Genomic DNA, 16,448 nt, shown 5'->3' with positions numbered 1-16,448 from the left:
TGCGCCAGAAAGGAAAAAAAATGGTCAAAGAGTTTGCTGATGGGCCACAGATTTATTCGTAGTAGTCCTATTAGGATGGTGAGCGTGATGCTCTTAGTCCGTGCTGCGCCTGCAGCGTTGTGGTATTTGATCGCCTACTGGGGTGGGGGTTCGTTTGCCGAAGGGGCCCCCACCTCTCGGGAATTGACTTAGAAAAGCTCAGGGCCGGTCCGTCTCCACCTTCGGCTGTTAAAGCTTCAGGGCACGGGGCCTGTTCTGCCTTGTGCCCACAGAGGGCGCTGCGAGCCTTCCCAAGGAAGACGACTCCCCCCCTTCGGCAGCTCAAGCACAAGCGAGCCGAGCTCAGCCCCTGGCCCCCCGACCTCACACAAGTGACGCGCGGGCACAGCCGCGCCCGCCCCATCAATACTGAAAGCTCGCTCTTACGTTAACCTGAAGCAAAGCAATCAGCCTCTTCCACCGCGCGCTCAGCCCCCCAGAGCAGCCCCGCGCGCTTTGTTCGGAAACGAGAGGGGCCGGTTTCTGCAAGCCAGGCGGGTACCCTGCAGAGGGTCCCACCCCGCAGTCCTGGGGCGTCCGGCTCTCCCACTGAAGGCAATGGCAGCTGTGTTGTGATCAAGGGACGCAGAGACCAAGGAACGAGGCTGCAGCTTTTCTATTTACTGGCTGCTGAGCCCCGGGAATTCGGTCAAGTTTATCCCAGCAGCTGGTACTGGAACTGGCTGTCAGAAGCGTGGATGGTTTTGCATGAGCTACCCAAGCGTTGATCACCTCCCTTTCAATGCTCAGCAGCTCTCCGAAATAACCAAGTTCTAGTTTTGTTTGAAACCGGCAAAGTTTAATATAAGGATTTAAAAAGAAACCTTAGCAAAGTTGTATGCCAAGCGCAGCAAAATGAACTGCCTTCCCGGGGCAAAGAAGCCACACCGCACATTTCAGGCACCTCGCCTCTCCCGCGCCTGTTCCTGCAAGAATATGATTCCATATTAACCATTTAAAAATAAAACTCAAGGACCTGCACTTCTTTCTAAATCTATCTCTGAGAGTTAGTCAGCTCAGGAACCCCCTCTGCAATCAGTATTGCAGCTAAACCCAGACCAATATTCTGAACCTTGATGGGGATTTTATTAATATTTTATTTCAAAATCTAGTCTTGTTTCAGACAACTCCTGTTCTGGGGTTGGTTCAGTGTGGCTAGGGCGTCACCGCATTATTTCTTAATGACTTTCCCAGCTGCTTCTTTCTATTTTCCACCATCAACAACCATCTGGTAGCTTATTAGCACCTCAATGCTCATTTCGTGTTCTCTTTTAGGAGAAAGAAAAGAAAAGAAAGAAACTCGGAAAATACTACAAATTTTAACGGTTTGTCTTTGGAAGATTAATGCCAATCTAAACCATGCTTGGTGGCTTTTTCCCCCCTTCTGTCTCCTTGTAATCAAAAGCACAAAACTTGTAACAAACACTCTAGGAAAAGTACTGTCTCTGCAATTTCTTTCCCCATATTTTTCTAGGAAGATTTTACCTAAAACTCAAGGGGAAACAATCTTTCAATGGTGACATTTTCCCAGTAATTTAAAGAATCACTGGAACAAAACCTACAGCACACTTTTCTACTCCCGTTTTCCCAATTAGCCCAAAAGATGGACTAGATGTACAGATTACTGGCGATCCAATTTACAAGCTGATTTTTAAAGTCAAGTTATATGTTAGCGAAGTAAGAGAAAACGTCCCTCTTTTTTAACTTTGACAAATCAGTCCTATAGAGTTTTAAAGGTAATCAAACCCTCTACCCTTTCGAACATGACCGTGTCTGAGCATTTTTGTCCCTTACTAGCTGCAAGGGTAATTATCTAGCTAACCAACAAAAAAATTGCACCCAGTTCTTTAAATGTATATGTAGGAAATTGGAAATTTGCACCTTGTCTGTACCATTCACAAAGAGTAAAGGCAAGAGCCTTCATTTGGTGGTTTTTAAGGTACACTTACCTAAGGAAAAATACCCTCGAATATTTAGGAGGAAAGCAATGAAAGTTTGGTCAAAAGCCCAATTTAAGTTTAAATCCTGCAACAACAAAATACGTACCTGAAGAGGTTTCATAATTTCATTTAGTTTATTAGACAAAAATATATGATTTAGACAAGTTTTGCTGACGCGCTATTTACAATCTGAAATCACGCTATATACAGAAAAAAACACAGACACGTGGGAAACATTTACCAAACAAATAATTCAAGAATGGTTAGAGTAACACGATCTGAAATGGTACAGTGGAGAAGGGGGATCCATCTACAGATTTGTGTAATCGCCTTTATGGATTTGCACCACCTTATTGCAAAGAGAGCTTGATGGGAGCCGTTTATGTCGTTTCTATTTGTTTGTCCTTTAGACCAGTCTCTGAAATATTTTTCCACCAACCCATTTAATCAAGCAGAAGGGAGAGCCGTTAAAATTCGAGGTGTTCCCTCTTGCTGAGTCAGAGAGCTGTAGGAGGAAGAAAAAGACGCAATAATCTATCAGTTTAAAAAAAAAAAAAAGCGAAAGCATCGCTACGGTTGTCTGTCCTCTGATACAACTGCCTAACATCAGCTAACTACACGAAACGATTTTTCTAGGGCGTAGCTGCCCATCTCAACACAGGTTGGGTAAGTTTTTAAAAAGTTACCAGCAGTTGTAACTGAGCCTGCCTGTGAAAGGCTTAGCCCAGGAAACGCGGTATTGTCCTTCTGGGTGTGTTATGTATAAATAGCAAGGTAAGCGGTGGTTCTAATTAGGCTTTGTTATTCAAAACACCCTGTGTCACAGAAGGAACATTCCTTCAGTGAAGAACAACTCACTTGTCACGGGCAGGCTGGAAAGGCGATTTCAAAGGCTGAGGTGGGGTTTCAGTCCTGGGTGCGTTTTCTCTTTCTGGGGGAAAAGAAATCCCAAGAAACATCTTAGAAAAACCAAGCCAAACAAGCACACCAAACCGCACGCGTCCTCACGCCCGCTCCCCAGTGTACCTAAGCAGACCCACCTCTCTGTCGGTTCACGTGTGTATTGCCTTAATCGACCCTTCCTTGGCCCAAAGCAGCTAGAAGGCATTTTTGCCGCATGCCGTTTTGTGGTGAAGCACTTTGAAGCCGAGGGCTTTGAACTAAGCAACAAACCGAGGGAAAGCTCCGGGGGCAGGTTAAATAGAGCTCCCCTAACTTATTTTTGAGGTGCCTGCCCTGCTCCCCAAGAAGCAGACCAAGGTTATTATTGAGCAGCTTAGGGGCTAAGTGCAGCCCTATGGCAAAGTTGGTGGAAGTCTCTTAAAGACAGTGAGTGACAAGGCTGCATATGACCCCATTAACCCCCCCCCGCCGCCCCCGCATATCTGAAGACAGGGCTGCGCGGTGCCTTACCTATGTGTTTGGGACTGGTTCTCTCTGTAGGCTTTTCACTGCTGAGAGCTCCCAGGGTCGTTGTTAACACCGAAGGCTGCTGCTGGGCCTGGAGGTGGTGGTTGTGATGCGCCGCGTGGTGGTGGTTTACTCCCAGAAAAGACCTGACGTTTAAGAGGGAGCTCTGCGTGAGGAAAGTCCCGTTTGTCCAGTTGTGAAATTTGCCAATCTGGCAGGTGTAGAGTCCGTGGCTCGGGAGGAAAGCCGGGTGCTGGATCGGGCTGGAAGTGTGGTTAACCTGGGAATGAGAAGGCGGAGGAGGGGAGGACTTCAGGGCGCCGTCAGGGCTGGTGGCTGTCTCCGCCAAAGACCAAATCTTGGGTTTGCTGTGCGGTGGCCCCTGTAAATTATTCTGTCCACTGGGGGTTACGATTCGTGTGCTGTTATCAGAGGCCTCCTTTACCAGGGAGAAAGAGTCTTTGGGTTTCAGGCCTTCGGAGGCTGACAAGGACAAATCCTTTTCTTTTTCCAAATGTTCATCTTCCCCGCCTTGTCTCAGGAGCTCGGCTTTCTCCTCCTCCTCTTCGTTGCTCTGCTCCCCGTCGTTCTCGTCGATTTTATCAATGTCTATGCTTTCCAGGTCGATTTCCTCGTCGTCCTCATTCTTTTCGGGGTCTCCCTCGTTGTCACTGCCAAAGAGGTGACCATCTTCTTGGTCCTTACTCCTTGCCCCCCAGGTCACTTTGTTCTCCTTCTTGAGCCGCCTCCGGGCGTTGGCGAACCAGGTGGAGACCTGGGTGAGGGTCATCTTGGTGATGATGGCCAGCATGATCTTCTCGCCCTTGGTGGGGTAGGGGTTTTTCCGGTGCTCGTTCAGCCAGGCCTTCAGGGTGCTGGTGCTCTCCCGGGTGGCATTCTTGGGCCGCCCTGGGTCCCCATACTGGAACTGTCCGTAAGGGTAATAGCCAGGGGCAGTGTGGGCAGCAAAAGTGGCAGGGTGGACTCCGGGATTGTCCTTCAGTTCGTACTGGGAGCCCTGCAACACAGTCAGACAAGCAGAGAAGAAAAGAGAATGAGTTCGCTGGGGAGCGTCTCCCTACCAGACCTGAACACGTTGCTGCTGCAGTTTGTTCACTTCTCAAGAGAGATGCGTTTTTTTCTCTCACGCTCTCCACGGAAAAGGCCCGGGACTCTACGCCTCTACAATCCGACGAGGGGTCTTTCCACTACACCTTTACCCTCCTGCTTCTAGATCATGCACCGTTTACACTGAGCAGAACTGCTCCCAAACGACTCCCTTCCTTGCGCCCAGGGAGCTGCTAAATGTTAGGCGTGCTTTCTGCCCCTCAGCCCTCATAGTCTCGCCCCCAGGCAAACCAAATCAAACGAAGCAAAGGTAATGTTTCCACAGGTATCTCGAGGAGTCCATTGTAGCCTGGATGTAAAACAAGCAGAGATTACCTCCCACACGCACATCACGCCAGCCCCTAATCATACGCCTGTTTTCCAAGCAGCCCTGGGTCGTCCACAATTACCTCCGAAGTACCTTTCGTCGGCTCCAAACCAGTCTTAAAAAGTAGCCCGTGAGCAGGTGAAAGGAGTCGGGACAGGTCAGAAGCGATTTTGAATGGCAAACACACTCAAATGTGCGGCATTTCACAGGCACACACAAAGCTCAGCTATCCAAAATTAACTGCCCAGAAGAGAGCCCTTGTACTCTGGGATGGAAACGGATCCATCCTTCTGGCGCGTAAGCCCTGCGGTTACTCTATCTCCTAAGTTTTACTTGGAGGTGAAAAATTTGTTTGCGAGCGTTAAGAGACGGTGATTTATCCGCAATCAATATTCCTTTTATTATCAGGAGTAAAACACAGCAAGTCAAATTATCCCATCAGGTGTTTGGGTAAATAACATTTTATCTTCCTAACAAGCTCATTAGGCCCCATTATTACCGCAAATTATCCAGACAGTCCCATAAAATATTTTACCTCTGGCTTGCCAAATAATAAAAAGCCTGGGAATGAAAGCAGGATGTTACCATCCATTCTAGGAGTTGCTACTGTACGCAAACATACTAGTATCTTCGGGAGTAGCCAGTTGGGATATTCTTAAATATTTAAATATTTCAAGCCACCTTGTGTTTCTATTTTTTGTTGTGTTCAACACAACCTGGCTCTGCTCAGGCTTGCCTATGTTCCCGGGCTTAACGCTTGCAAAACGTAAGCAGTGAAAATGAAAGTTCAAAACGCCTTTCATTTTCAAAAAAGTATCAAACGGCTTTGCAAAGAAACTGATTTCACTTTGGCGGCCAGTTGAAAAGGAAGATGTATTTTATACGGAGTCCACAGAGAAAAGAATACCATCTTTAAAAAGGGCAGGTGTCATTTTTATTCTAATTTGCGTTGGAGTAATCCTTCTACGCTCCTTTTATGCCATTGTTTTTGCTGCTATGTCTGAAATGATATTTTTCTGTAATCTCCGCCGGGAAATCTTATGACGAAGGGGCCGCTTGTAAATCAACTCATTACTTCAGCGTCAACTTCTACTGCATTAGCAAAATAGAAGTAAAATTACTGAAAGCGGTTTGTGATAAAATTATTCATAAAATGATTGCATCGTAAAATGACCTCGTTACAAATGTCTTCCTTTGTTCAAATTATATCTAGTTATATCTCTCTCCCTCTATCTATAGCACAATAGATTCCTTACGTGTGCAGAGTTATAAATATTCACATCCTACACCTTGCTAGGGAAGGGAGGGGAGAAAACGGAAGGGGGATTAAGAGGTGTTTAAAAATCCAGAGAAAGCTAAAAACGTCACCAACTCGAAAATTCAGATACTTTTTCGATTAGTAAGAAAATATTGCAGCGAAAAGGCGGATAAAAGGAGTTAACAGACTGCTCCTTGTCACTTTTCATTGGGTATATTCTCTGGCAAGCAATCCAAGGCCAAACACAGCAACGTTTTGGCAAATTAACGACAATGTTTCTCTCTCCTTCGACGCTGTTTCACTCGATGCAACTGAAAGCTGCGAAGCTTAAAATGAAGGAGAAAAGGCAGCGGTCCGGCGATGTTAAGCCTGGAGCGAAACGCCTGAAGTAAGCAAATATAGCTGCTACTTAAACCGCTCGCTGCTCTTTTGGTATTGTCGGTCACGCGCTTCCAGCGCCACAGTAAAAAGAAAATGACCAGCCGGCAAAGGAATATGATTAAATAACAGCCCCAGGCAACCCCCGCGGACTGCAAGTTGAGTTGCTAGGGCAATACAACAACACGGACCGGACTGCGGCCCGGCTAATCCACTCCCAAGCAGGAAACTAGGCAGAGTTTGCTCCCAGCTGAACTAGCTGCCGCTCGGCCCAGCGCCACCCCGGGGTGGTGGGCACAGCTTCTGTCCGGATCAGACCCCTCTTTCCTGCCGGCTGGGCTCGGCGCATCCCTCCCTCCCGCAGCGGCAGCCGGGAGCGCAGGAAAGCGGCCCCCTTTGGGGATCAGCAGAGCGTCCAAGCGGCGGGACCCGCAAAGTTCCCTCGCCGCGCTTCTCCCAGCCGCAGCCGGCAGTTTGCCGAGCGGGCCCCGCCCCAGGTCTCCCCCAGCCCGCCCCGGAGCGCAGAGGGAAGGGGAAGGAGGCCGGGCGCGGGGGCCGGGGGGCAGCGGCGCCCCAGACTTACCATCTGGGAGAAGAGGCTGAGGTCGGCGGTGTAGGGCAGGAAGGCGCTGTAGTTGGGGGCGCCGTAGGGGCTCGCGTACATGCCCAGCACCGAAGTGACAGCCGCCGAGCCGCTCCCCAGCTCCGCGCCCCCCGGCCGGCCAGAGGCAGCGGCGGCGGCGGCGGCTGCGGCGGCGGCGGCCAGCACCCCGGGCCGATCGCTCCCGTACACCGCCTGGCCGGCGCTGATATACTGCGGGTAACCCAGCTGGGGGAAGGACATCTCCAGGGCGCAACCACGGCGGCGGCGGCCGAAGTATAAAGGGGGGCGGGGGGAGGGCTGGAAAATAAAAGGGGGGAAGAGGGAGGAGGGGACCCGAGGGCCGGAGTGGGGGGCGGAACAAGCCCGGCTGCTTGGGGGGCTCGCTCGCCCTTTGTGGGGCCGGCCGCCTGGCCCAGCGACCGGGAGCTTTGCTTTTCTCCTCCGCTTTCTTCCTCGCTTGTGATGGGAGGAGGAGGAGGCGGAGGAGGAGGGTGGCCGGGTTCAGCGGGGCGCCTCTCCTCAAATCTCGGCTCTTCCGCGCTCCTAAATCCCTTAGATGTGATCTGATCAACAATTGAGCTCCAACTGATGTGGCTGCCCTTAGGTCCTAGGCTGATCTTTCAGATACAATTTGAAGTTGATGCTTTGATTGGCACCCACTTGAGCCGCAGGCCCCGCCCCGCCCCGCCGCCCCCCTCGGCGGAGCACGTGGTGCTCAGCCTCGGCTCGGCCACTTTCCGGGCTGCGCGCGCGCGCGCGCGTGTCTGTCTCTGTGTGTGTGTGTGCGTGCGCGCCCGTGTACTTAATGTTTAGCGCTGGGCTCCGCTCGGAAAAAGCCCCCACTGCTGTCTGACAACCTGTCTACACGATTTTACAGCTGTCCGACATTGGGGTTTGGCTGTTTGGCAGCCGGAGTGTGTCCCCTTTTAACAAAAACAACTGTGCAGCTGGGGGGGGGTCCCCCTCCTCCTTTCACACCGAGTCCCCCCGCTCATCGCCAGGCTCAGGGCTAGCTGAGAGCAGCGTGGCAAGGCAGGGGGCTTTGCAGCCACCCCCCAAAAGGCTGGTGGCGGCCATCAGCCCAAGCCCCCCGCTCCCCAACCCGTTGCAGGGGCGACCTTTCCTAGCGGCTCTCCCCAGAAACCTTTCGCTCCGCACATCACCAGCTCTGCCCCCCTTCGTCCCACCCGAGCCAGCGGCGCGCGGGGACCCCACCCGCAGTCCAGCCACAGCCAAAGCAGCGGTGCTCAGCCAGCCGGCGCAGCGAGAGGGGGGCACCGCGGGCTCTTTTTTAAGCTTGCAAACTTTCCGCGGCCTCGGAGGGAGCTGGAGGGCAGGCGTGGTGGGAAGGGAGCTGGTAGGAGCTGAACAGTCCCTCTGGGCCCCCGCCTCCTGCCCGGGCTATGGATCCTGGGTGCTGGAGGAGGAGACCCGGCCGCCGTTAAGAAGCTACTGGGGGGTTGGGGGAGCTGTCGGCTAGTCTGGGGCTGGGAGAAGTGGCCCCGCTGCGGACCTAACTCTCCCCTTTCTGCTCCCCCCCCGTCCTGCAGACCCGCGGGGGGCAGGCTGGGTTCTCTTCCGCTCGGTCCAGGGAGCCAGGAGAAAGGGGTCCGGCCGCTCCAGCTCCCTAGCGAGTAGGGGCTCCCCTCTTCCTCCCGGGCTTTCCGCCCTCCCAGGGGCGCCTCGTCTGGCAGCACCCGCCTCCTCTCAACTCCCAGCCCCGCGATCTACTTCACGCGTTACTCGGGGGGAGGTCGCTCCCTGCCCTGCCGCGCCGTGGCGAGCCCCTCTCGGGCCCTGGTTTAACCTAGAGCGACCCCGACAGCTCCCCGTGGGTCCCATCCCCGAGCCGCTCGGTGGCTCGTGCGGCCGGGGCGGATTTCACAGACAGCAGGAGGCACAAGCCGTGCGCACAGCTGGGCTGAGCCCCCCGCTTCCCCCCTCCGCCCCACGATGGGGACCAGGATCCTCCAGCAACCCCGGCTCCGCATCTGCCCCCGCTCGACCCCGCTTCCCCCCTCCCGGCTCCTTCTTGCTCCGTTACCCCGAAGAGGACAAGCCAGCGGGAAGTTCAGCTTCAGGGCGGGGAGGAAAGGGAGCTACAGGCGAAGGAACCGTCCGGCCCCGGGCTCGCCCAGCCCTTTGTTTGAAGGGAGCCAGGCTGGGGGCTTTGCAAATCAAACATCTGCGGGAAACTCGTTGACGTGCCAATCTGGGCGCAGACCCGGCTCCTAAGCAAGCCCTCCGGCCGGGGCTCCCTCTCAAACCAGGACCCCTTTCCCCTCTCTGCAGCGGCCGTGTTACCCCGCGTCCGCCTCGGGTTCCCTCCGGCACGAGGCCGTTCAGGCGCCCCGCACGGCTGCGGATTTGAAGTGTCCCGTGTCAGTCGGGCGTGGGTCCCCTTTGCTTTTGCTTGCCCTGGCCAAGCAGTTCCCCCTCCACCCACACACGCCCCCGCCCGCCGGGAAAGCCTTCCACCCAGGAGTTGGCTAAACTTCCCTTTTATCCCCGCTCCCAGGCGGAGGTGGAGGTACCACCCGCTCCGCCCGCAGGCTCCAAGGGAAGAGAGCCACCCGGGACACCACTGCCACGTTGTAACAATGGGGCCCAGACAGCTCCGGACCCGCCGTGTTTCGCGCACTGACGTGTCACCGGACCGGGCTGCGGGTAAAGAAAGGTGGGACGAGCCACGCCGGGCCCTGCCCAAGTCTCCTCAAAGCTGGAGATGGTGCTGGGAAGTCCAGTGGGAGGGTTGGGAGATGTGACACCCCCTCTTGCTCACGCTCATCATTCCAGGAAATTATGCCGCCTGCTCTTCCGTCCCCTTCTGCCCCGGGTTGAATTGGCTACAGTTCCTAGGCGGCTCTGAAGCCCGGGGGAAGGGGCCGGGAGAGTGGGATAACCAGCCGCATCCTTCCCAACAAAAGATCGGGAAAGTTTCAGCCTGCTGGTCCGCGAAGTTCTGGGGCGAACACCTGAGCAGCGTCTCGGGAGAGCGCAGTTCTAGTCCATGCAAACGATCTGGGTCGGGTTTGCACGGGGGACGCTGTCCAGTTCATAACAGTTAAAATCACCCTTTCAACCCCCTTCAGTTTTTCCCCCGCTGTGCAAGTGAGCGGGGACCAGAGGCTCCTGCACTGAGCTACTTGGCTTCCGAATCAGTTTAGTGAAGGTCGAGGAGATTCTGAGTTTATTTTCCCCCGTACAGGACCCAGAGCCGGGGCTGCATCGCAATTCAAGTTCACAAGGAACAAAACTGCTGGCAAAAGATACGGACCGCATCAGCAGCTGTTTAGACAGACAGAAACTTCTTCCTCTGCACTCAAACAAGTGCAAAGCAATCAAAAAGATCCCCCCCCCATCAGCCTGAAATTAACTCGGTGGAATTAAAATACTCTTGTTAGAGAGGTTCCCTATCCCACCATGACTCGTGTTAAAAGAACAAAAATCCATCCTGCTTCTAAAATCCGATGTTTGCCTTTCTCGGCCGTTTCTTTCACTTTCGACAAAACCTAACCAAAAAGAGCCCCATTAGCGCAGCACGTTCTACCGACTGGAACCCTCGGTCACGTGGCAAAGGAAGGGCTGGGGATCCGAGGGAAGAAGACCCGGTCCCCTTTCCAAAGGCGAGTGGATTGACCTATGGAAACAAGTAAGAGGGAACTGGGGTGCCCCCCCTGGGTCATCTGCGATTACACCTAGAGGAATGGCTTAAATAAATCGCAAGCTCCTGAAACCCAGCCGACCTCCATGGCCGCGCTTGTAGGATTCAAAGATCAGCGCGCAGATAAACTCCAGTTTGCAGCAACCCTCTGAGATCGAGTTTGCCTAAAACAGCGTGAGCCTTCCAGTCTCTCAAGGCGGTGGTGCGTTCACCGGCGAGAGAGGGCCGGTCAGACATGCAAATCCAGACATAGGGGTCGCTGCTTGGCCGAATTTTAACTGAAGGCTGGCTCTGCAGGAAGCGGCTAACGGGGCTGTTTGCAGAGAGGATACTGCACGGGAAAGCTCTAACACGGACTACCAAGAGTGAAGTCCGCGATTCCGATCTGCTCCAGATGTCCTGAGAGTGGATATGGCCGGGCTGGGAATCCTCACCCAATATGCGCCAGGGCTGGTGGCAATCAGCAGAGCATATCAGGAAGGGGGTGGCGGGTGGGGGACTGGCAATTGTGATAACCTGCTGGAAACGTGCAGGGCTGGAGATGGCAGTGATAAACCGCTGCAAATAGCTTCCACTGGAGATGACAGAGCTGTTGAGAGAAGACACCCCAACTACCGAGAGAATAAGACGCTCGCTACAGTGTGAGAACGGAGCTGGTGTCTGCTTCACCGCTATGATTTTCACATAGATACCTTTGTGCTCCGTACAACCCGCCTACACACATGCACATATGTGCATAAACCGGTTATTGAAATCAGGGTCTATTTGGCGCCGATAACACACACCAAGATAGATCGCACGTCTCTTTGCCAAATTGCCCTGTTTGTGGCTTGAGAAGAAAAAGGTTTTTTTTCCTCCATTCTATTCTGTGTTTTGAAGGAGCTTCACAGTGACTTCTTTGCAAATCCACTCTTGGTTTTTAGTATTAGTAATGTCAGAAGGTATTGAAGTTACTCTGTTAAGTTTATAATCTATTTGCATTTCCTCCCCGGAAATAACGCTTAGACTAAATGAAAAAAAATGAAAATAACTCAAGAGCTGTTCTTCATCCATCCCAATCCTGTATCTGTGTAAGTATAAAACAGCGCCACTAACTTAAGCGCCAAAGCTATACACTTTAGTAATTCATTTGTTGAGAGCCGAGTTCCTTACTTTACAATAAACTACCTAGAATATAATTAAAAGCTGTCAGGAAACTATTTGGAGCTGTTGCTTTGAGTTTCTCAAAGGTGTTACTTTAAATTTAGCATAGGAGCAGGTTTTGCTTGACAATTCACATTTTTGGGGATACCAATATGGTTAGTAACATTTCGATCGACCCCAGGTATTCTCCTGCTCTCGTTGGCCATCTACTGTCAAGGCCTGCCTCCTTCCTTCATACCCCCACCCCTTGCAGTTCAAGATCACTTCTCATCAACCCTGATTTATGAGCCTTGTTAAGCAATCATTATTACTTTGCACCTTATCCAGCAGAATGTGGGAAAGAACCCCACTCTGTGACAACAAGAGGTGCCAAACAATGACAGGCAGAGAGGCAATGCATCTGTTGAATTCCAGACCCGCCTTTGCACCTTCCAACTGGAAAAAAATATCTATTTAGGGAAAATCATATTTTGCAAAACTTCATTCACATTAACAACAAACTGCAGCCTTTGACCATAAGACTGAGTGGGTTGGTTTGTCCTGTTTATTACAAAATAGTAATAGAAGAGCATGTATAGCTTGTTAATTGTAAATGTGGGGGCGGGGGAATGGGCTTTTACCATCAAGGAAAAAGGGTATCTGAATATACTCATTTGAATAGCTAGAACATGGTAAACACAGTTATCACATTGTTTTAAAGAAAATATCAATTTATGTAATTTATAACTTAAAAAGAAAATAATTCTTTAGTGCATCCAATGGTGTTTTTAATAATGCTTTATTATTAACTGTTATAATTATTGCTTCCATTTAATCTATCTTAATTTTGATTCTAAATTGATTAGACTATTCATTTTTTGCATTGTATGACTTAAAGGTTAAAGCTACACGTGTCTGTGTAAAATCCATACACACAAATCTATTGCAGACCTATACTTAATTAATAAAATCATTTTCATTCTGTCTCCACAATGATCAACAGCAATTATGTGAGATTTTCTTAAGGTTTATAATTTTATGTTACAAGACAGTTGCTTGAGGGCAGAGGCACAATTGCTGTGCCAGCTGCAGTTGTATTTATTTGTTTTTCTGTCTTGTTCCTGTAGGGCTGCATTATGCAGTTTTTAATTAGTTTGTGTTTGTATTTCACCCGTCCCAAATCAATGCCATCCTGGAGCAATGCAATGTAAATTCCTGCAGTACAGGTGTAGCTGCTAGCTCTGGAACACTAGGAAACTCATGTCTTACAAATGAAAGCAGTGAATGCCATTCAGCCAAACTGTCAGCTTTAAACAGCCAAGAGGAAGGAGATCAAAGCAGAGAGCAGGAACTTCCACTCTCCAGATTAGTCTTTAATAGCATTAAGAGTTCAAACCATAAAGGGAACCAGGACATATAGCACCTCCTTGGCTACAAAGTTGCTTCTAATTTTGCTAAAGTTCTGCCTTATTTTGGCTAGTGTAAGCCTTCAGAGAATTTCAAGATGCACTGTTTCCTTTGAGGCCTAGTAGCTACTCATCTGAAATTATGCAGAACTAATGCCTTCAGAGACACATTTCTGTTTGTGCGCATATTTATATAACTTATCGCCTTTTGAAAGATAATTTTGATTTCCTCCTAGATTCCACAAAGTCTTTTAATAGAACTCAGAGCAATAAAACCTGAAATTCTAGTATCTCTGGACATGAAAAGTCCCTTTATGTTGTGTTTGGTGTCTCTTCTTTCTTGAAATGACCTCTGTATGGTGGTGTATAAATCTATTATTCCAGTCACTGGGGAGTTCTTTTAAAGCTTTCTGGTTTTTTGTCAGGAATAAGAAATCACTCATCTTCAACTAGGCCACATAGAAATTATGATTCAACAGCAGTGTATATTTAATTAGAGTAATCTCACTTGAATTTAATTACCTAATGAATTATTTGTTTAAAAGGTAAAAAGGCATGTTTGCCAAGTACAGTGCAACCCACTGATAAGAACTTCCCTTATAAGAACATTAGTATTAAAAACATTTTTATGGTTTTATGATTTTAACTCTTTGATTATATTAATCAGTTTTTATCATGCAAAACAGACAATGATTAGAGGACAAATGCCCTTCTGTTTACTCTGGCAAGCAGTTCCACTGAGGAAAATGGGACTAATCGTACGAGTGAAACAAACAAGTATTGGCTCAATTTCATATCATAAGCTATGCCTACACTAGAGCATTTTGTCGACAAAACCCGTGGAGTGTGCAGATTTCCAAGGCATTCTGTTGAGTGTAAGTTGGCAGAACGCAGCATTTTTGTCAAGCGCTGTACCCCGCTTTTGTCAACAGAAACCTGGTCTGGATGTTTCCGGGGGCCCTCTGTCCAGAGACAGGGCTTCCAGGATGCTGGGCTGCCCTATCTGCTGTGCTTCCGGTTGTGTGTTTGCCAATACAGTGGCAGCCTGGCCACTCTCTGTCAACAGAACACATTGCTCTTGCAATCTGCTTGGCAGTTTGGCCACGATCTGTCGACAGAAGTTTCGTCAGAAGGTGTCTTCTGACAAAAACTTCTGTCAACAAATCCCTGCAATCTAGACATAGCCATACATACATACGTCCACATTGTCCCATCGATCTTCAGGCACCTGCTTACAGTGGAAGTTCTGCTTCAAAATGGATAGCCCAGCGTGTCCTGATGCCATGTGAGATAAGGAACTCTTAAACAGAACGGATAAGGAAAAGCCCCACTTTGCTTATTTGCTCATTCCTCTAAATTAATTTATTGAGCTCATTCTTCACTCCAGAGTTTCCCTCCTTTCTGTGGTTATTTGGGTTTGTTTTGACTTCAGATATCACTTAGATAACATTTGGTCCAAATAGGATTCCATTAGGTGAGCAAATATTAAGGAAGTGAGTATTGCAGAGTGCAGTATTTCAGACTCCCATGTCATTCCTTTGTGCTTTATACAGTGCAGCTAATGACACTCCTGTGATTATTGATGCTTCTCCAGTTACTTCAAACAACTGCGGTAAAGAAAACAAAAACTGACCAGCACCTAACTTTGACCTTTCTGGTCTCAAATTTTCCAGCTACCGCGTTTCTTGTTTCCAACATATGAAGCATACGGCTGTCAACTGCAACATTTGTCAGAAGGTTCATTTGACAGTGTTATAGCTGTGGAATTATTTTCCCTTTTAAAGAAGGGAATGATTTTCATAATAGTAGTTTGAGATTCTTCTTCAGGTTTCCTATTGAGCTACTGCTAAAAAACTAACTTTTCAAATTTAATTTTTTCCTTCTGCAGCTAGAAATCATCACTCACATTAACCACCATGACACTGTGAATAGATTATTGTATGTTTGCATTCGGGTGAGACTGAAAATGTTTAAACAGAGGCAATTTCCAGTTTCAAGCCAAAGCAATGGTACAGTATTCTATTCATGATGGCTTGGTGGCCATGTGGTGAGTGGATCAAGACTGAAAAAAAGTGTAATTATCTGACCGGATTTTTTTTCTTTCTGCACCATCTTTGGACATGATGCTGTGGTAACTGGATGCATGTTTGCTTTTAATAAACCCTATTTCATTCTGAATGGACAAGCATAGATACGAATGTTAAAAGAGCTGTTTGTTTGGGTTTTTTTAGATCACCAAGTTCACTGTGGAAAAATACCAGTAGGGGAAACCATTAGGTATCCAATATGCTAAAAGGCCTGTGCATTTTTTCCCTTCCTCCCCAAGCAAACCAACCAAATAGCTCTCGGTGTGAGTCCCGAAGAAGGGATAAGGAGTGTGTGTGGCTGCAGGAGGGAGCTGGTAGGCAGAAAGAGAAGCAAAACCCACAAGTAAGTTGCACATATTTATTTTTGAAATGTGAGTACACATGCTGTCCCAAACTAGTATCTGTGGAGCACCAATCTATTCAATATAGTGTGCTACTGCTGCTCAGGCAACTGATTACGAAAGCTATGAGGGTTACTACTTGGAGCACTTTGACTCGAAGAGTGAATGCAAACCTTCCCGTGGCTCAATGAAAACACCCTGGATGTGCAAAGGCGTACCGGGAGCTTGAACCACAATTCAGAATGTCAAAGCTGTGTGAACAAATGGAAATTCCCCTCAAAGGGGAAAGAAAGGAGCAGGCTCTTCGTCCTGGGCAGCCCATCTTCTGGGAAGGCGTGGGCAAGGGTCAGCAGGGATCTGGAGATGGGGAGTGGGACACTTTAAGCTGTCCAGTGTGAACTGTTTGGAGGAGACCCTTTTCCCACCATATGTAGTTAAGGGGATGCACTTCAGTCAGGGCAGGTCCTAGAGCAGCATTCTCAAAGTATGGTTGTGGACCACTAGCGGCAGCCCACCATCTTGCAGATGAGCTGCAGGCTCAGGACTTATCCCCCAACTCCAGCAGGGCACCAGCACTGGCTTTCCAGCCCTATGCTCCTCCTGAAGTTACAGCTGTGTACCTGTGATTTTATGCTCCAGTAGATGAATATGAATAATTTAGCATTCAGGGTATTTAGAGATAAGCAAATGCATTTTGTCACCGTGGATGGTTGGCTGCTGGTCCATGGAAAGGTTTGCATTGTGCAGGGTGGGCCACAAAGTTT

At 49.4% G+C, this 16,448-nt stretch overlaps 1 protein-coding gene across 1 annotated transcript; it reads right to left on the bottom strand.

The window, feature by feature from the left end:
* Nucleotides 1-2,087: 2,087 nt before the first annotated feature.
* IRX1 (iroquois homeobox 1) lies at nucleotides 2,088-7,764 on the bottom strand. The gene is made up of 4 exons (XM_074985983.1): nucleotides 7,044-7,764; nucleotides 3,393-4,407; nucleotides 2,838-2,910; nucleotides 2,088-2,484 (listed from the first exon to the last, which is right to left on the bottom strand). The coding sequence occupies exons 1-4, from the start codon at nucleotides 7,302-7,304 to the stop codon at nucleotides 2,427-2,429; spliced, it is 1,407 nt and encodes a 468-aa protein (XP_074842084.1). The 5' UTR covers nucleotides 7,305-7,764; the 3' UTR covers nucleotides 2,088-2,426.
* Nucleotides 7,765-16,448: the final 8,684 nt, after the last annotated feature.

This window comes from Carettochelys insculpta, chromosome 2 (assembly GCF_033958435.1).
Source record: "Carettochelys insculpta isolate YL-2023 chromosome 2, ASM3395843v1, whole genome shotgun sequence".
NCBI lineage: Eukaryota > Metazoa > Chordata > Testudines > Carettochelyidae > Carettochelys > Carettochelys insculpta.
Note: the sequence above shows the minus strand (reverse complement) of the source record. Positions and strands in the feature narration are given on the sequence as shown.